We start from the raw sequence: 21,411 nt of genomic DNA, 5'->3' as shown, positions 1-21,411 counted from the left end.
AACCCTTATAATTGTTTTCCAATGTTTTACTCCTGGATTACTCATATATCTACTTAATTTACTTACTGCATAAGCTATATCTGGGTGAGTGCAGTTCATCAAGTACATTAAGCTTCCAATAATTTGGGCATACTCTAATTGAGAAATACTCTCTTGTACATTCTTAGAAAGAAACAAATTAACATCCACAGGTGTTCTAGCAAGATGATCATCATCTTTGCTGAATTTGTCAAGTATTTTCTCAATGTAATGAGATTATGATTAAGTATAACCTTCTGATGTTTTGGTAATTTTCATACCAATAATTTCATCAGCAATCCCCATGCCCTTCATGTCAAAATGTTTATTCAACATTTTCTTGGTAGTTTTAATCATGTCATTATTACTACCTATGATGAGCATATCATTCACATAAAGACATACAATGACATAACTTTTGTCTATGTTTTTAATATAAATACATTTGTCACACTTATTAATTTGAATCTATTTGACATCATTGTTTTGTCAAATTTCTCATGCCATTACTTTGGCGCTTGTTTTAAACTATATAATGATTTAACTAATTTACACATTTTCTTTTCTTTTCCTGGAACAGAAAATCCTTCTGGTTGTTCCATGTAAATTTCTTCATCTAACTCACCATTTAAGAAAGTGGTTTTCGCATCCATTTGATAAATTTCTAGATTGTACAACGATGCAATAACAATTAATATTCTAATGGATGTTATTCTAGTAACCGGTGAGTATGTGTCAAAATAATCAAGACCTTCTTTTTATCTAAAACCTTTGACCACAAGTCTTGCCGTGTATTTGTCAATTGATCCATCCGCTTTCATTTTTCTTTTGAAAATCCAATTGTACCCAAGAGGTTTACAACCTAGTGGCAAATCCACCAATTCCCAAGTGTGATTTTGCAAGATGGATTCAACTTTGCTGTTTACAGCTTCTTTCCATAAAGGAGCCTTGGGACTGGACATAGCCTCTTTAAAAGTTAAGGGCTTATTTTCTAACAAAAATGTTAGAAAATTTGGACCAAAAGATTTTGAGGTTCTAGCACATTTACTACACCTAAGTTCCTCTTCCTCATTTTGATCTATCTCATGCTCTTGTTCTTGATCATGTTCTTGATCCTGGCTAGTAATAGCATCAAAAGATATTTTCTTAGTCTCTTGTCCAATCTTATTCGGAAATACATGTTCAAAGAAAGATGCATTCCGAGATTCAATAATAGTATTTACATACATTTCAGAATGTTCTAATTTATGAATCAAAAACCGATATGCACTACTGTTCATGGCATAACCAATGAAAATGCAATCAATTGTTTTAGGACCTATCTTAGCCTTTTTAGGACTGGGAATAGCCACTTTAGCCAAATACTCCCACACTTTTAAGTATTTTTAGGATAGTACTCTCCCATACCACAATTCATAAGGTGTTTGATCTACTTTCTTTCGGAATACTTTATTAAGTATATAATTAGCAGAAAATATTGTTTCCCCCCATAAGTTCTGAGGTAATCCAGAATTGATTAACATGGCATTCATCATTTCTTTTAAAGTCCTATTTTTCATTTTAGCAATTCCATTTTGCTGAGGTGAGTAAGGAGCAATGGTTTGATAAATTATTCCATGTTCTTTACAAAATTCACCAAAAGGTGATTCATATTCACCACCTCTATCACTTCTAAGTTTCTTAATTTTTTTACTAAGTTGATTTTCAACATCATTCTTATATTGAATGAAAGTTTCCAAAGTTTCATCATTGGTTCGAATTAAATAAACATAACTATATCTAGTATAGTCATCTATAAAAGTGATAAAATACTTTTTCCCACCTCTAGTTTGAATTGATTTAAAATCACAATTGTCACTATGAATTAATTCAAGTGGTTCTGTACTTCTTTCAAATGAGTTTTGGATAATTTTGGCTCAACGCATATTTCACATTTATGATTTGAATCAATGTCAAATTTAGGTAAACATTCCATATTAATTAATATACACAAAGATCCATAATTAACATGTCCAAGTTTACCATGCCATAAATTTGAAGACTCAAGCAAGAAAGAAGAAGATGTATTATTATTAATAACAGAGGGTAGAACAGTCATTACATCCATTTTGAAAAGGCCATCAGACATGTAACATTTTCCTACATATATCTCGTTTTTGGTAAGTACAAACTTGTCACTTTCAAAAACTAGCCTAAACCTATTTTTACTCAATAAAGATCCGGAAACAAGATTCTTGCGAATGTCCAGTACATGCAGCACATTGTTGATAGTGAGTTCCTTTCCAGATGTCATCTTCAGAATAATCTTTCCTTGTCCTTCAACTTTAGAAGTTTGGGAGTTGCCTATAAAAAGTTGTTCACCGTTGTCCACTGTAGAATAAGATGTGAACATTTTTTTGTTGACACAGATATGGCGAGTAGCACCAGTGTCCACCCACCATTCTTTAGGATTTTTGACAAGATTTGCCTCGGAAACTACTGCAAAAATTTTATGTCATCAACACCATTGGAAATTTTGTCCACTTCGTTATATTGGCTTGAGTAGGCTTCTTGCTTGTTCTTCTTTTGCTTTTGCCTTTGCTACAGCAATCTTTGGCCCGATGTTCCTCTTTGTCACAAATGTAACATTTGCCATTAAAATTGTACTTTTTAGTTTCCCCCTTTTAGAGCCTTGTGATGAACTTTCTCTAGAAAATTTCTGTTTCTTTTTGGAGCATGTTTCACCACATTTGCCTTAGACTCCATTGGATGCTTACCAGCCCGCTTTTCAGAATTGCGGTTGTCCTCTTCAATCCTCAAATGCATAATCAATTCTTCTAAAGATATTTCTTTGTGCTTGTGTTTGAGGTAGTTCTTGAATTCCTTCCAGCCTTGTGGTAATTTTTTAATTAAGGCTGCAACTTGGAAGGATTCACTTAGAGACATGCCTTTTGCGCGAATGTTATGCAGAATGAGTTGGAGATCTTGAACTTGGCTGATCACAGTCTTAGAATCAACCATCACAAAGTCCAGGAATTTGCCAACCACAAATTTCTTTGAGTCAGCATCTTCTGTTTGGTACTTTTTCTCCAAAGACTCCCAAAGTTCCTTTGCTGTCTTGATAGGATTGTAGACGATGTATAATGTGTTGTCAAGTCCGTTTAAAATGTAGTTCTGGCAAAGGAAATCAGCATGTTTCCAGGCATCAACCGCAGCAACCACTTGCCAGTCAGTTTCATTCTCTTTCAAAATAGGAGCATCCTCTCGGAGAAAACGAACCAGGTTAAGAGTTGTAAGATAAAACAACATTTTCTGTTGCCATCTTTTAAAATCAGTTCCTGAGAAAATCTCTGGCTTCTCACCGTGATTGACTAGCACAGTCATAACAGGAGGAGGGGTTGGAGCAATTGCAGCCACCACACTAGTACTTGTTTGAGCATTAGTTTGACCAGTTTTAGTAGTTATGAATTCTAAATTATAAAACAAAGTTATAATTAGAATTATATATTACACAGAAAATTTAAACCAAAATCACAGAATTAAATTCTGTAAAATAAAAGAAACAATAATTGTAACTTATATTTTCAATTAATTTGGAAATAAAATAAAATTTTATTTAACCAAATTAATTCCACATAGAAAATTAAATTTTTGTAACACTTTAATAATTAAAATACTGAAACAAAATTTTAATTAACGAACACTCAGAAATAATTTTAGAAAATCAAAATTAATTTCTACCAAAATTCTACAAATAAATATTCTGAATTGTTAATGACACTAGTATATTACTACTAATTGTCAAAGAAAATAGACAATATATTACTACTATCTGTCAAACAATATATTACTACTATTTGTTTTTCTAACCAAAATATTATTTTGTAAAATCACAGAAATGACATCTATCTTCCAGGATACAATGATTTTTACAAATTGTAGTAGCACTTCAAACAATTTGTACGGCGAACAAAAACCTTGTGTTCTATACTCACTTTAATTTTTTCCTAAAAACTAATATGAAGAGTATTTATGCAAAGGAGCAAAACTAGACAGCAAAATAAAACTTTCAGATTGTTTTCGGATGTCCAAACTATTGGAATAATATGCTGGTATTTATAGGCAAAATAATCTGCCCGAACAGGTTTAATTGAACCGAACAGGTGTAGATTTTGAATGAACGGATGCAGTCCAAAATTCAACAGATCTGTCTGAACTGTGCAGTTTATATCTATGTAACTGCAACAGTTATGAGCAGATTCCAATAGTTAACCAGTTGGAAATTTCGGACTGAAGGATATAAAAATGGACAGAAAATTAATTCAATTTTTGGCACAAAATTTGAATTTGATTTCATTAAAAATTTAAATAAATTTTGTCCAAAAAATTAATATTAGAACCGACTCGACCCACAACCTCGCCCAACCGGTCGGACGACGCGCGTGTGGTGGTTTGGGCTAAGGTTCACTTTGTCCATAATTTTTTCCTTCTACAAACTTGGGATGCTCCTTGGAGCCCAACCCAAGTTAGTACACTAAGAGCTTATATACTCACAAAAGCTCTCTTAAAGTTTCAACGTAGGACAACACATTTCAAAGAAATCTACATTTTAATTTTTTAAATGTCAATTACACGAACCTGAAAACGACGTCAAGTTACCATTTACTCATAAATGGTTTTGACGAACCGTCTTCACCGTGTGACTTGTTATGAGATAAGGAACACGTCACCTCTCTAGACTTACCTCAAAAGACATGTGGACTCCACTCAATTTTGGGTTCAAAATTGACCCAAAATAAGCATATAAAAACTAAAATTTCCAACATATAGTTATAGACCTCTAGTCAATAGACTAACATCAGAAATATGATCTTGCATATGCTTATTAAATCTCCAGTGGCACTTGTAAATGTATATATATATATATACACACACGATATTAATATCAATTTGTGTGATTTTATTAACTTAACAATCTATTTAAAAAAATATTTATGCCAATTATCCATCATAAAAGTCCGTGAAAACATATATTCCCAACATTATTACCACCACCCTTTCTATTTTTGCTAGCTGCGTGGATCATGGCAATTAGAAATAATTTGAAGTAATCAATGATTATAACTTAATGATGGATTCACAAAATCCAGTCACATACACATTTGATGATTTAAATGTATCTCTTTAAGGATAGGACAAGTTTGGTGATTATTACGGTGGAAAATGTTATACAAATAAAAAAAATTATAAATTTTTCTTATAAATTAATATGGCATGGAGTGATATAACCTTGGAATGCCAAATAAGCTCCAATTCATTAATATTCTAGGTGATACATCAATTTATAAGAAAAGTTTGTTTGTATTACACTACCCCCATTGCGTTAGAGTGGCTTAATATCTTTTTGACGGAAACGAGATATTTGTACCTATAAGTCACGTTTGGTAATTGTTGCACTAGAATGACTTTATATCTCTTTAAAAAAAAGTGAGATATTTGTGCCTCTCATATCTCATTTTTTAAAAGATAATTTTATTAATAAGATATCTTTTATGATATTTTCACCAAAATTCTGTTTGTAAAAATTTGTAAAAATACAACTACTCTTTAGCAGTAAAATTGATGCAATTATTTAAAAATATATTAAAATAGTCACTAAAACTATGATTTGTATTGGAAAATATATATTAAAATTATAAATATTTTGATATTTTTTGAAAAAGTTTTTAAAAAAAATTAGAATTCTAAATACTCCTCACCTCTTTACTTTTTTATACGTTTTTTTCGTAAAAAGTCCAAAAATATATTTAGGCTCCGTTTGGGAAGAGTTAGATTGAGTTTTTTTTGGTTATTTTAGCCACAAAAGACAAAATATGCTATTTTAATCACAAAAAACAAAACAATACATCCAATCCATAATCATTACACTCTTCTCTCACAAAAAAAGTTAAAAAAGCCAAAAAGTCAAAAAGTCCTTCCCAAACCAAGCTTTTTAGCTCAGACTAAAATAACCAAAAAGCCAAAAAACCAACCCACTTCCCAAACCAACCCTTAGCTTAGTTCAGAAAGTGGGTTGACTTTTTAGTTTTTTAGCTATTTATTCGTTTGTCAAGTGACTTTTTTAGCTAAAAAGTCAAAAAGTCATTAAAAAAAATTAAAAAGCCAAAAATTTATAGCAAAAAGTCAAAGATTTCTTTTTTCCTTTACTTTTTATACATCTTTTCGTAAAAATCTAAAAAGTTATCCCAAACATACTAGTTTTTTACATCATAATTTAGCCAAAAAGTAAAAAAGTTACTAAAAAAATTTGTTCCCAAACGAGGCTTAGTCTGGGGTTAAAAAACCTTGTTTGGGTTGAGCTTTTTAGATTTTTGTGAGATATAAAATGAAATGATTATGATTTGAACGTAATATTTTATCTTATTGATTTTTTATTCTATTTTTTCTTTTTGTGACTATTTTAACCTAATAATCCCATGCTAAACGATGATTTATTTAGATCATTTCAAACACCCTATTAATATAATTTATAATAAAAATCACTTAAAAAATAAATAAAACTAAAGAGTTTCCAAAGAGCCACTAAGGTCTTGTTTGGCAACTCAATATTTTAGTGTAAAATTCAAAAGTCAAATATTTTATTTTTCTCTACTTTTTGCATATCTTTTCTTAAAAAAATAAAAAATTATTTCAAATATATTAATTTTTCGTACTTCATATTTAACCAAAAAATCAAAAAATCACTCAAATAAGTTATTCCCAAACGGAGCATAAAAATTCATTTGGTAAGTGAACTGACATTTTAATTTTTTAATTATTTTATTTTGAGATTAAAAATTTCGTTTGAATTGAATTTTTTATTTATTTTTAAAAATAATTATAATTTAAGTATAATATTTTATTTTATTAATTTTTTAATATATTTTAACCCCAAACCTTATTTTAGTTCTCTGCCAAAAGATGACAAAAAGCGAGGCAAAATGCAAACAAAACGCTATCATCATTTCATATGTCCAAGACCCAGGTGTGAAAGTGACAGCCGCAGCCAAATTGGCAAATCATCATTTCATAGGACCCTGCCTTTTTTTGAACTCTCTACTCTTTTTCGGAAGCGTTTCTATCTCTTTCATCTTTCTTTTTCTCGGGAAAATCCCTCCGAGAAAATGTCTTGTGGGTCTGGTATGCTGCAAGAAAAGGAAAAGATGTTCGAAGTTGATGGTCATCCCCAGCAAGAAAAAAGCAGGAAGAGGTCCATAGACCAGTCATCTTCAGTCATCGATATCAAGATCAAGGGTCAGGTGCGTGTTCATTTCTTTTTCTCTTCTTCTCTATCTTGTTTCTTTCTTCAACTCTCTCTTACTCTTTCTTCTTCTTCTTCTTCTTCTTCTTCTTATTATTATTTTAAATTATTAAAATCATTAACTTTTCCGTGTGAAGTTATTTTTGAAAAGTTTATTTGATTTGTAAATTCTCCATAATTGTACTTGAATCGTGTCGGAAATGTATTTATGTTGATTATATTGGATGTTTAATCACAAAAAGAAGAAGAAAAGATTAAATCCATTGTTTGGGTGTGATATAGCCAAATTTCCTTTTGTGCTCATGCCATGGTGGTGTGCCGGAATATAAACTATTAATTTTTGTTGGGTCTAGCGTTCGTTTGGGTAGAACTCGGTTAAAGAATTGGATCCGGGGTTGCTGCTGCGAGGGGCTCACAGCAGTTACTGCTGTGAGCCGAAACGACGTCGTTTCATGCATATTTAACCCAAAAAAAAAAAAAAAAAAAAAAAGGGAAGGAAAGTTTGGTTTTTTGGAAGCTTGAACCCGGACAAGTTGAAAAAGCAACAGAGACCTCAACAACTATACTATTTAGGCACCGTTTGGGAAGCCAAAGCTGGGCTGTTAAAAAAAAAAATTAAAAATATTTTTTTGGTTTTTGTTAAAATATTTTATAAAAATAAATTCAAACTCTATTTATAAAAATATTTTTAAAAATTTTAATATTTTTGTTATGTATTTAGTTATGATTTGAGTGTAGAATTTTAAAAGTAGTATGGAGTTTCAAGTTATATATTTGGTTATGAATTGTAAAAATAATTTACTAATAAAATTTTATTTTATGTATGGTTGCGATTTGAGTGTAGAGTTGTTTTTAAATTAAAAATATTAACATTTTAAATTATTTAAAATTTTTGAATATTTAAATTATTTAAATCTTTTTGTTAAAATAATTTTTTGAATATTTAAATTTTTTGCAAAATAAATTTGTTAGATTATTTACATTATTTAAATATTTAAAATAACATTAAAATTAAAATTAAAATAAAATTCAAATTAAATTAAATTAAATTAATTTAAATTAAATATTTAAAAGTAAATTAAAATTAAATTATTTAAAATACACATCCTAATAAAATAAAACCTCACTTTTTATCATTTCACCGAAAATTAAAATAAAAATAAAAACACATGAAAAAATATTTGCAAAAAAAAAAAAAAAGAACTTAAAATACATAAATTATTAACAATAATTTATTAATTGAGTTTTATTTTACGTGTTTGTTTACGATTTGAGTGTAAAGTTGTTTTTAAATTTAAAATATTAACATTTTAAATTATTTTTATTTTTTGAATATTTAAATTATTTAAATTTGTTTGTTAAAATAATTTTTTGAATATTTAAATTAAACAAAATAAATCTTTTCCACTGTTATTATGTTTTATTTTATTTGTGTTTGATACAATAGAGCATCAAATTATACAAATTGGATATCAATTCAAGATTTATTTAAGGAGAAATCACTGTTATTATGTTTCATTGTATTTGTGTTTTATTTTATAAGCTTTATTATGGCTGCAGAATGTAATTTATTTTTTTTTTGCAAGAATACAGATTGTAATAATAGCAAATTGTAAATATTTTTTTAATGCTGAAACACAGATTGGAGTAATAGCAGATTGTAATTTTTTTTTTTTTATGCTGGAATAGAGATGGTAGTAATAGCAGGTTGTCAATTTTTTTTTCTGTTGGAATAAACATTGTAATAAATATAATATATATCCACAATATCAAAGAGGAGAGTACGTCGCACAGTGGTTGAGGTCTCTTTTGCTTTCCAACTTGTCTGGGTTCAAGCCTCTTAAAACCCAAACTCTCCTTCCTTTTTTTTTTTTTTTTTTTTGGGTTGAATATGAATGAAACGACGTCGTTTCGGCTCACAGCAGTAACTGCTGTGAGCCCCTCGCAGCAGCAACCCCGGATCCTAAAGAATTTTTGATATTTTTATTTATAATTTTATAAATAATAATAATAATAATAATAATTATAATTTATATGTTATATTTTATCTTATTATTTTTTTAATTTATATTGTTTTTCTAGTGAGTTAAATTATTCTCACCCGATTTTCCAAAGGAGAGTCATTTGGAAATTGGGTATCGTGAAATCAAGCAATAGATTAATTAAATCATAATTAGATACGAGTAATATGGTTATTAATTTTAACCAAGACTATATAAACTTTAGAAAGAAAAATTGGTCTTGTATATATTGACAAACATGAGCCTTTTGAATTGATTTGAATCGTAATCAAATCTATATCCATAACCATTTATTTATGCAATGCTCAAAGGAGTTTGGTAAGGGTGGGATTGTGGTGTCCCATCCCCACCTCATTTCTTGTTGAGGTGGGGATGGGGTTGTTGGATACACGAGCAAAATCATTTGGTGTGAACGGTGTCAGCTTGTTTTTTCTTCTTTCAAAAATGGGCTTCAATTATCGTATCTATTAATTGCTAAAGGGTTATCTCATTCATCAAACTACCTAAAATTGTTAAATGGTTTTCTTCTAATCATACCTCAATCATCAAACCATTAAAAAAAATAAAAAAATCAAGTGTAACGTTGCATACACACTGCGATGCATCTGCCGCTAGTAAACTACATACATACAAAAGGTATTTATTAATGTAATCGGGTGCGGGTGGGCAGTGGCAGATCTAGGAGTTTGATATAGGAGGGGCACTTTTTAACTCTCATAATGGGAGCGAAATAAATCAAATACGATAAATGGTATCAAACTATTTCTCATATAAGTTGAACCCAAGATCTCATACTGTTACACAACCACTAGGCTAAATGCCCTAGTTAAAATTCATATAAAAAAATTTAACAGAACGATGTGTCAATGACATTTGTGAAATTATAAAGATAATAGTAAATGTTTTGATTGAAAATGAAGGAATCACAAAATCTCAACTCATTATGTATACAATTTTTGTACAAGCATTATGTTTGTATATTATTACACTCTTTTTAAAACATCATATAAGGGGTTCTTTTAGAAAAACAAAAATTATTGGGTACCTTAAAATAATTTAGAAGAGACACTAATATAATTTTACAAGAGATATATTAGAGATGCTTTTCGTATTCATGGGTCCCTTAGAGCATCTCCAACGGTCAACTATTTTTTTGATCAAATCTGATGAAAAAAAAGGCTCTTTCTTCAATTTGATACGAGTTGCTCCAACGGTGAACACTGTTGCTTGCATCAAATGCCTAGGGACTTCCGGTGGGATGACCGGCCGGACGACCGGTTATGCCACTGAATTTTTTTTTCCCCTTCCATTTCTGTTCCGATTTTGTTTCCCTTCAAGAGCTTCCCTGAGCTTGTGCTCTTGCAATTTCCTCAAAAATGATGGGTTTCTCTTGATTTCTTCTGTTGAATGGTTAGACCCATCTCTTTCTCTGGTCTTCTTGTCCATGATTAGAGCAGCACAATGACAAATTGGCTTCCATTGTGAAAGATGCATTGAAAGACCCATCTCTTCTTCTGCTCTTCTCAATTCTCATTGATCTTTAACTAGATCAAATAGAAACCCTAGATTTGACTACATTGAAAATCCAGTAACTAAGGGTTCAAGCCAGATTAAGACAGCAAATTTGGAAGCCAGAAATGTAGGAAGAAAAACAAGTTAAAAAAAGAAAAAGAAGAAGAGGATAAAATCTACCCACAGATTTTAGGGTTCAATCAGTGAACTGGTGGACCAATTCAACATTTTGGGAAAGTGAAAAAAAAAAGAAAAAAAGAGGATTAGGAGAAAAGTAAAAAAGAAAAAAAGAAAAAAAAAGAGAGACTCAAAACACAGAGAAATTCAAGACCCAAGATTCAAAAGATTCATGGAATTACAAAACCCCAAACCCATTGAAATTCGAAAGTCAAAACATTACCATCGAATTGGGAAAAAACCCAATATAGAGACAAAATCAAAGCCTCAAACCCTGGAACCCAAAACCCAGATCTCAAAAAGATTGGGAAAGAAAATACAATAGAAAATTGATTCAGCGAAATGTAGCAAAAAAAGAGTTCAGAAAAACAAGAAACCGATTTGAATCCCCTGTTCAGAAAGAGCTCCAATCTCTCTCTTTCTTTTATCTAACTTTTCTGCAACCCAATTAAATGTAAAGCCTTCACATACAATGCCTCAGTTCTGTGTGTGTCCATCAGAGAGAGGGAGAGAGGAGTCAAAACTTGAAAGTAGACAATGGCTATGTTCTGAGAATTGTTCAGTTAGCCGGACGATCGGTGGGACAACCGGCTAGTTGTCCGGTGGGGCCACCTCCAACGTAAACGCACAGTATTTTGGTGAAATCTGCTCCAGGTTTTCATTTTGGTGAAAGGTTTGGTTGATTCTTAATTTGATATTATATTGGTGAAACCATTGGAGAGATAAAAGTGTTATTTTTTTATCAAATTCAAATCTGGTGATGAATCTGATTCACCGTTGGAGATGGTCTTAGGCCTTCATTGGTTCTACCCCTGGGGTGGGAAAAACAGCCCGGGAAAGGCAAATGCCTTGCCCTCCTTGTTTTCTTATCAGGTCAGGAAAATCCACATGGGATGGGCAAGGGAACGGGATCAGGGCCAAGCTGGGGCAAATTTTCATCAATAATCAAAAATTTTTTGGATAAAACCAGTAACCATATTTTACAAGAGACTAACCTAGCTACCACACGGGGTCACAAATATTATAAAATATTCAAATTTGGCTAATTAAAATGTTTTGTCTAAATAAGTGACTTTCACGAGCATTGACCATGGTTCAAAGTTGCGGTATCATTGAGGTGCGGAATAAATAGAAAGCGGCATAAAAATAGTCACACTACTTTTTGTCTGTTGATGAAAAATTCATTTATTTAATTACACATTTAACTCGAGAAGACTCTTGTGCAAGGAATCAAGTTAAAATATCAAAGTTTCCTCAACCACTTTAACATGTTTGCATTATAATGCTTAATTATGCTTATCATCTTTTTCAAAATATGTGTTGTTTACTGCTATACCACAACAAAGAATCATATGCTTTATATGCAAAGAATTGTTTACAGATGTTGTGATTTCAGTAGCGCCACCCCCCCCCCCCCCCCCAAAAAAAAAATAAATAAAAAAATAAAATCTATGATGACACATTTTCTTGTGACCTCAAGGAAATAAAATATATTTTTTTCAATCCATGATCTTTCTCTTAGAAAAATGATTTGCAAGCTGAAATTCAATCCAGTCAGACAGACGTGTTCGGCTGCCACACTGCTCAATTTAAGTTGAACTAGCCTGTCAAAGCTTGGATTCAGGCTTTTAAATCACCGCTCTACTAAATGTTTTTAGACTACCTTTAGATTGGCTTCAGATTCACTCCTCAAATGTGCTGTAATACTCTATTTTCTCATCTCCTTTGCCCTTTCCTTTGGTATTTATGTTTTCATTTGCCCACATGATTGTAGGATGGCGTTGAGGTGTTTTTCAGGATCCAAACTAACACCATGCTGCTGAAGGTCTTACGGGCTTACTGCCAAAAGCGACACTTGGCGTACAAGACTGTGGAGTTCCTCTATGAAGGCGATCGCTTTCCTATAAAACGAACTCCCCATGATGTAAAACACATATCTCTCTCTCTCTCTCTCTCTCTCTCTCGTGCGCTCATACGCACACACATTCACTCCTGCACGTGCATATCCCAAAACACAGACAAGTACAATGTACTGGTTTTACTATCCTATTGTTAGTGTTTCATGTGAATACCCTATTTGGCTGTAAAAATTAATTTGTGCAGTGCATCCATGGAGAATAAACTAATTTGGACATTAATTAGTTATCCATCTGTTTATAATTCTGTTTTACACTAATATAATCTAAGTGCTTATATTCTTAAGCTGAACTACTGCTGCTGTTCTGTTCCTATATTGCTCATATTGTATATGATTTTCCTGTCCATTCTCTCAAAAGTTCACAATGGTGATGGGTAGCCCTGTGTCAACCTATATATAACCCTCCCAACCTAAAACCAAGGGCAAGACTTGACTACTAAAACCTTACAGTCACCAGCTAAACTAATTGGCATCTTAGGGTTTCTTTACTTTCTATGTCTACTACTTTGCCACATTAGAAACAACGACTTGTATACCACAAAACTAAACACACTCATGTAAATGTTGATATTTGGTTTTGTTGAATATCTTGATAGACGTTGTTGGACTTATTTCCTAACAGCTTAAGCTTTCAAGACAATTGGTGACTTTACATAGTATAAAAACTCAGGTTGGGGGAGGTTTGTGGGTTCAAGGCTCTCCATTTGCATTTGGTTTTCATTTGCATTCTTTCTTCCCTTTATATGACTACAACATATGGGGGCAAAAGTGAAACTTCTGTTGCAAAAAACATTAGGAGACCATTTTTGGGACACTTTTCAATATTGCACGAGTTGACCTAGCTTGACCCTAGATTAGTTTACATGTTGAACTTTAGTGTAAAATTGGCAAAAATGACCAAGGTAAACATTGGCCACTTTTGAGACACATTGTTTTTATCATATTTCTGAAAAAGTCATTGAAACCCATGCTTATCAATTTTTGGACTTGATCTTCATTCATTATACATCTTATTAAAAATTACTACACTGAATTTTTGGCACAATAATCCATGCACACGCTTGCTTGACATTTTCACCCTCGGCAATTTGTGTAATGGTGCCAAAAGGAATGAAGATCATGGCAAGGAGTTCCATGGAGCTATCAGATCAAGAGTGTATAAGGAGTTTAGAGCCATGAAAGTGAGGAGATTCGAGAAAAACTGCAAGATAGGGGGGGGGGGGGGGTTCTTTGGTTTTGAATCTTATAAACTTTTTTTATTGATTGTGGATTTGTTTTCTGTTGGGTGTGACCGTGGTTTTTACTTTTTCTCTTGTGCACGAGGAAGGTTTTCCGCGTAAATGGTTGTTTGCCTACTATATCATTGCTATTTATGTCGTGGTTGCCATTGATTTGGCATAATTTGAAATTGGTACTTGTTGGTTATTCACTGAATGTTGAATATAATTCTTAGTAGTTAAAATTTCTTCTAAGAGTTTGGCCTATTCACAGTCTCTAGGCACAAACTACCTGTCTCCGCAATTTCATAAAATTTAGTCGACTTCAAGGTGACATGTTATTAATGGCGGTTCTTAGAAAGTAGATAAAGTTTGTTTTATGTCATGCTTGTAGCCTTGTGTGGATTAACTCTTGATTTGATTGAGCAGCTTAACATGAGGGACGGTGATCAAATTGATGCCATGATGCACCAAGATGGAGGTGGGCTGTAAGGCAAATGACTGCGTCCCAGAAGGAATCTACATAGCAATTTAAAACAAAAATAAAACCCTTGCAGATATATACTTTATTGGATCTGTGTAATGCAAAGGCGAGAGAAAAAGCATGGAAAGATTGTAATGTTAGCTTCCATTTAAACGATTAACTTTTCTATTTGGTGTTCCTTTCTGGTTGATATGAATATGATACAAACTTTGGATATTGTTCTTCACATGTCTTCTATTTACTTTTTTTTTGTTTGGTTCATGTTAGAATTCATTTGATCATTGCATGGTAGAGAATCTATTTGTTTACGGAAGCATTAGAAATTGGATCAGAGAAAAAAGAAGAAGTAAGCACTAGAAAAGTGGTATTCTCTCTGTTAAATCATTTCTGCAATTTCATTGAATAACATGATTCCAATTTTGTAAATATATGTTCTTGAATTTGTGCTTTTTATAAGCTATATCAAGAACAATTTGAAATGTTTTCTATTCCATGGCTTTCTTGTGGAAGGATGGGTGAAAATATTTTCATATTTTGCTCAAGCTTTATGTTATCATTTCATTGATTTAATGGGATAACGATCATTGAATTTTAACTGTTGTTAATCATGCCACCTAATGGAGAGGGAGATTTTATAGGTGATTTTGGGAGCAAATATGGTTGTATATCTACAATATATCTACTCAATTGTGAAATTTGGTTATTTTTTCTCTGCAATAATCTTCTTGTAATTTTCATTATAACAACACAAGTCAGGGAAAGATAATCCAACAATTTAAGTTTAAAAGTAAATCAAATTATTATTAAAACAATGCCTTTTTATTTTATTTTAATGAAAAAAAAAAAAACAAGGAACTTAGCATTGTAGAAAGGAAAAGAGAACAAAAAATGTGAAAGTAAAAGAAAGATGAAAGACTTCCAAGTCTCTCACAAAATGATACCTTTCATTTCTTCATCTTTTGACTATAACTTTCACTAAGAAATGGGGTAATCAAAATCAGGGGTAGTGTCTCTGTCATGTGTGTGTGTGTGTGTGTTTTTTTTTTTCAAACACTTCTTTTGTAAAATAATGAAAATAGAAGAGACACAGAAGAGATTGACAAACTCATGGGTTTCACATTTTATATCAGTTACACACATGTAGATGTTAGGGATTATAAAAAATAGCACCATATTTTCCAAAATAGAAAAAAGAGAGATGATTTTTACAAATTATGACCTCCCAAATAATCAAGAAACAAAACATCCATAACTTAATTGACAACCCTTTTCTGTGAAAAAAAAAATATAAATTTAACAAACAAACGTGATGTTAATCAAAGTCTTAATAAATAGTTAGTAAGCATAGAAAAGATTATTTTCACTTTGATCTCTTAAATTATCACTAATTTTTTTGGTTTCATATCAAAATTGTCAAATTTATCTACTTAGTGATAGTTATTTATTTTAGTTCATGTAGTCCAATTGAAAAAAGATTGTATGAAACTTAATTTGATGGTTAAAAGATTATTTCAAAAATTGAACAATTTAATTATATAAGCAAGTATTTATCAAATTAGATGTGAGGTTGTAGTTTGTTCAAAATAATAAAAAACATAATTTCTAAAATCCTTTCATATGGCATCAAATATATGTATACCTTAAGGGTAATGATTGAGACCCCCTCCAATCACCCTCCCTCCTCCCCCCCCCAACAGACACATGGCGGGTGGTGATTGAAGGAGAAGGAATAAAAAAAAAAAGAAAAAGAAAAAGTAGCCAATCAGGTGAAGAGGAGGTCAATGGGGTGGGAAAAAAAGGGGGTCCAAGTCATTATCGATACTTTAATATATTTGTAATAACATTCCAATGCACATTTTTGTCATTACCATTTTTTGTTTTAACAGCAAAAAATAATTTGAAATATATATATATATATATATTAGCGTATGCCCGTGCTTGAAGGCACAGTGTAAATAATGTTATGATTAGAATATAATTGTAATCACAACACTATTTAAATTTTTTTTTAATTTGATAAAATCACAAATTTATTATAAAATTTTGGATTTCTCACAAAACTCCTCACGAAAACTCGCTTTTGCTTATATAATATATAGATAGATGTGCCTAGTATACATACAATTTTCACGGGCATATATATAATATTGCTTTTTCTTATATAATTATATGAAAATTATATGTATGCTTGTAATGTCCTAGTGTATTGCAGGTATACATATATTGTATGGAAATATGTGTAAAATATATTGAACAAAAATGAGAAAAAAAAAAACAAATAGAGATAAAAATAAAAAAAAGAGAAAATAAAAAAATAAAAAGAAAAGAGGGGGAAAGGTGGGATCATGGGATCATAGAAGGATGAGTAATAAAAGGAAAAAGTAAGAGAGAGAAGTGGGAAAGTAGAAATTTATATATAAGACATTTTTTGAAAAATATATCTCAACCATTATTTTATAATTTGAACAAATATGAACTATCCAAATGTCCTAGTAGAATAAAAATATGTTAAAGATTCAAAAATTGTCTTGCTTTATTAAAATGTGTTGAAGATTTATATGAGATCTAAATTTATGAAGTCTATCAGGTATTTAATATATTTAAAAATAATAATTAATTATTAATTTGTAGATTATAAAATTTATTAATTTAATTTCCACTACACAGTAAAATCTGGTTCCTAATTCTAGGATTGTAGACTTTTCCATATAATATGAATAAGAATAAGTGAACAAAAAATAAAAAAATAATAAAAAAATAAACAAATAGAGAGAAAAATAAAAATGGGAGAAAATAAAAAGAAAAGAGAGAGAAAAGTGGAATCATGAGATTATGGAAGGATGTGTGAGAAAAGAAAAAAAGTAAGAGAGAGAAGCGGGAAAATAGGAAATATACCTGTAGGATATTTTTTGAAAAACATATCTCAGCTATTGTTTTATAATTTGAATAAATCTGAACCATCCAAATATCCTAATAAGACAAAATATATTAAAGATTCAAAAACCGTCCTGCATTATATATCTATATATATATATATATATATATATATGGAGGGAAAAGGGTAGAAAAGAAAAAGAAAAGAAAAAAAGCAAAAGAAAGACCCCAACAAGGTGATACCTTTCCTCCATCCAGCTCTCAAATTGCTGTTTCTTCATCAATAAAAGTACATCTATGCATTGCTGTTTGTAAATGGACTTCTTCATATCCTGCATTTGCTAGCACCCGGAGTGATCAAAATCAGAGCAGACTGTGTTGTTACTCATCTTCATCATGTCAGAGGTAGGTATTCTTCATCAATTTAGAACAACATTAATTTATAAATCTGTGTTTTTTCTTCCACACTTCTTTCAGAGGTGCTTGGGTTACCTCATGATTGCATTGTTAATCCCTCTTTTTGGATTTCCCTTGATTTTCTGATTCTATGTCTGCCTGTTGTGCTTGTAGTTGAATTGGGTTTTTTTGTTATGTGGTAGTTTATACAAGCCAATTAGAGATTACCCACTTTTTGTTTTGGGAATGTTCTTTATTTGTTTTTGGTTTTGTGTGATCTAACTTTTTCACTGTATAGTTTGATTTCTCTTTTAATCGTAATTTAAACTCAGAAATTAGCCCTTCCAATCTTTCCACACATACAAAAATATTGTAAAATGGGCTTTCTTCGACTCACTTTGTAGTTCTGTTATCTATGAAGTTGTGTTTTTCAAGACCTCATGATATAACCCTTGCCATAATTTTTTCATCTCTCTCTATATTTTGAGAAATATAATATTTATACTTACCCTTTATTTGACATTGATGTAGATAGAAGGAGGGAAATGGGAGGATTTGAATATGGATTGCTTGGTGAATGTGTTTGGGAGAGTTGGAATTGAGTCACTGCTATTGGATGTTCCCTTCATGTGCAAGTCATGGTACAAAGCCACACTCAGTCCTCTGTGCTGGCGCCTACTTGATTTTCTAAAATCTCACTTGATTCATGGTCTTATGATGAATCCATATAAAGATTGCTAAATAAATATCAATTATATGATAAATTGTCTGTCACTGCATTCATCAAGTTTGTAGTTAAGCGTAGTGCTAGATCTGCCACTTTTCTGTCGCTTTCGGACTGTTGCACAGAGGAAGCATTGCTTTATGTTGCAGATGAGTAAGTTCTACAAACTAACAAGTAACTACATTAAGTTGATTTTATTACATTAAAAAAATAAAAGAGCACCATTTTTGTTCTATGTTTTGATTTACTGACAATATGCCACTGTGGCTCTTTTTGTCTATATCCCAAACTCGAAAGGTAAAAACTCAGCAAATGAAATTGCATGAATTGGCTGAAGGGACAGCTAAAATGGGAGTAGGATCCTCTGCAGTGGTGGTTTAAGAGCCAAAAAATAAGATCATTGAGTGGTTTAAGGGTGGTTTTACCTTGCAATTGTTTTTGGCTCTTAACCCATCATTGCAAGATTATTGCAAAGGTGGATTATTGTAGTGGATCCAAGTCCGTTAAATGACTCTGATTTAAAATTACTTTCTAGTTTCATCGGAAGATGAGGGATTACTTTGTATTAGTCTTTTTTGGTAACCTTTGCTCTGTTTTTTATTCACCATGTGTCCTGACTTGAGGGATTTGCAGCTGCCTCAGTATCTACCTGATGATCATATGTTATAGATACCAATACTTATCAGCAAGTGGAAAAATTTGGAGATTTTAAGGCTTGGAGGCACCTTTCAAATGCAAGAAGTCCTTGCCCAAATCAACATTCACTGCAAGAACTTTATTGGATTGGCTATTGCAAGAACCCACGTTGAGCAAGATGAAACATCAGCTATTGTCACCCTACTCCCAAACATAAAGCAATTGTTTCTAAGGCATGCATACATGGAAAAGGAGAACCTAGTGATGATTTTGCAGGGTTGCAAAGAACTTGAGTATTTTGATGTTAGGCACTGCATAGGTTTCGACGAGGGTGATGATGAGATATTGAAGCTTGCTTCTCGCATCCGAACATTCAAGGATGAGGGTTCGATGTTGTATGATTATGATGATGACTACTGCCCTACGTATCGTGTAGACGGCTTCCATGATGGAGACTTCTCTGACTAAAGTGTATTGTATAATGTGTTTGCTTGGGATTGTCAACCTAGACTCAGATTTAGAAACTCTCCATTGTGTTGTCTGTAATGGATTGTTATGTAATGGGTGAAATATCAAGGCACTAGCTTGTGCCGCTCTTGAACTGCTTGATTTTACTTTTGGCTTTTGTTTTCAACTGCTTCGTTTAATAGCTAACAAATACTTTGTTGATTTGCTTGTCAAACAACCTGAAATAAATTGGTACTCACTTGTCTAATGCTGTAGCTGGGTTGGTTTGTGTAAAGCTTATATCAATTTTCTTAATGGATTCAAATTGTTTCCCACTTTGAAAACTCAATGAAAGAAGAATTCATCCATCTCTGGGCACGCCCCTATGCATTCTTGACTTGGAGGTGCGATGTCAGGCATGACTTTTTTAAGTAGCTGCTACTAGGAATGATGAAATTAAAATTAATTTGGTTTAGAAATCTTGACAATTGAAATTTGTAGTATATCCCCAATTTTTTTCCACTTATTAGATGAATATTGTATATCTTTCTCATAGGTTGAGAGATTTTTTTTTTTTTTTTGGGACATAATTTCCATTACAATTGTTTTTAGTAGCCTTTATCAAAATTAGTTTAATTGGCACCAAATTCAAGCGCATGAATTAAACTCATATTCAAATCTTCTTCAATTCTGTTATTGTTGACTGATAAAGAGGTAATTAATCATTTTACAGAGATTTACATGTAAGTCATAATGAATTGACTTATTGTTCAATAGGTTCTATGATAATTAATGATATTTTTTTTATCAAATATTATTAAAAAAAGTCACTAATTGTTAATTTTCAATGACAGGTTGAAAATTGACACAAAAAATGTCACTAATTATAAGTTTTAGTGACAATTTAAAAAAACCGTCACAAAAAAATCGTTAATTTTCAATTTTTAACGATAGTTTGAAAAATTCGTCACAGAAAAACGTCATTAATTGTAAGTTTTAACGACATTTTATAAAAACAGTAACAAAAAAGTCACAAATTATCAATTTTTAATGACATGCAAAAAATGTCAAAAAAAATTATTTTTAGCGACGATTTTATTATGACTTATTTTCAATCGGACTTGATGACTATTAAATCTAACTATTAGGACCTATTGGTAGTTTACCTTTATTTTCCAGACTTTTCAACTTTCAGATAATACTTGACGCAGCGGAATACACAGGGACTAGATATTGTTCTAGTAGACGAAAGAGGCTCTCGAATCCATGAGAAAAAATAGAACCATGAATCCACAAGGAATAGAAAATATCTTAATATTGAATGAAAAAATTCTCTTTGCCATGAGGCTTACATAGTTATTTATAATAAACCAAACCTAATACTTGTAGGAAAAATAATTCTAAAATAAACTAGAAAACTTAAATCAATACAAATTAGAAAACCTGGGACACTAAAATTCTAAACTATTCAAAATCCTAGTCAAAATCTAAGGTCACCTTTAAAGCCCCGTCCTCGATGCCAAGCATCTCGAACGTCTTCTCCATCTATTCCAACCACTCGTTAGCCTTAAGTGGCTCCTTCGGATCCCCAACAAACTCGTCCGGATTGGACCGGAAGAATTCCCTCTTCAAGAAGGAAGGCCCTGCCTCAACAACCTGGGCCTGAACTGAAGCTTGAACTGGATTCTCAGCTTGGAAAATACCCACA

At 31.5% G+C, this 21,411-nt stretch overlaps 1 protein-coding gene and 1 long non-coding RNA gene across 2 annotated transcripts; both read left to right on the top strand.

The window, feature by feature from the left end:
- The first annotated feature begins 6,975 nt into the window (after positions 1 to 6,975).
- LOC114306474 (uncharacterized) lies at positions 6,976 to 14,852 on the top strand. The gene is made up of 3 exons (XM_028251710.2): positions 6,976 to 7,295; positions 12,782 to 12,931; positions 14,572 to 14,852. The coding sequence occupies exons 1-3, from the start codon at positions 6,978 to 6,980 to the stop codon at positions 14,632 to 14,634; spliced, it is 531 nt and encodes a 176-aa protein (XP_028107511.2). The 5' UTR covers positions 6,976 to 6,977; the 3' UTR covers positions 14,635 to 14,852.
- A 2,826-nt stretch (positions 14,853 to 17,678) lies between these two features.
- LOC114306473 (uncharacterized) lies at positions 17,679 to 19,925 on the top strand. The gene is made up of 3 exons (XR_014347012.1): positions 17,679 to 17,905; positions 18,428 to 18,773; positions 19,254 to 19,925. It is a non-coding gene; the product is annotated as an uncharacterized LOC114306473 (long non-coding RNA).
- Positions 19,926 to 21,411: the final 1,486 nt, after the last annotated feature.

The sequence above is a fragment of the Camellia sinensis genome, chromosome 12 (assembly GCF_055761805.1).
Source record: "Camellia sinensis isolate YWXY chromosome 12, ASM5576180v1, whole genome shotgun sequence".
Classification (NCBI taxonomy): domain Eukaryota; kingdom Viridiplantae; phylum Streptophyta; class Magnoliopsida; order Ericales; family Theaceae; genus Camellia; species Camellia sinensis.
The sequence above is the reverse complement of the archived record's forward strand: the minus strand, read 5'-3'. Positions and strand labels throughout refer to the sequence as shown.

What these genes read in the sequence shown, in the direction of transcription:
- LOC114306474 (XM_028251710.2), top strand. Translation starts at nt 6,978, where the DNA reads ATGCAAACAAAACGCTATCATCATTTCATATGTCCAAGACCCAGGTGT. An exon ending in ATATCAAGATCAAGGGTCAG is followed by an intron (nt 7,296 to 12,781) that starts GTGCGTGTTCAT and finishes ACATGATTGTAG; the next exon opens with GATGGCGTTGAGGTGTTTTT. An exon ending in TAAAACGAACTCCCCATGAT is followed by an intron (nt 12,932 to 14,571) that starts GTAAAACACATA and finishes TTGATTGAGCAG; the next exon opens with CTTAACATGAGGGACGGTGA.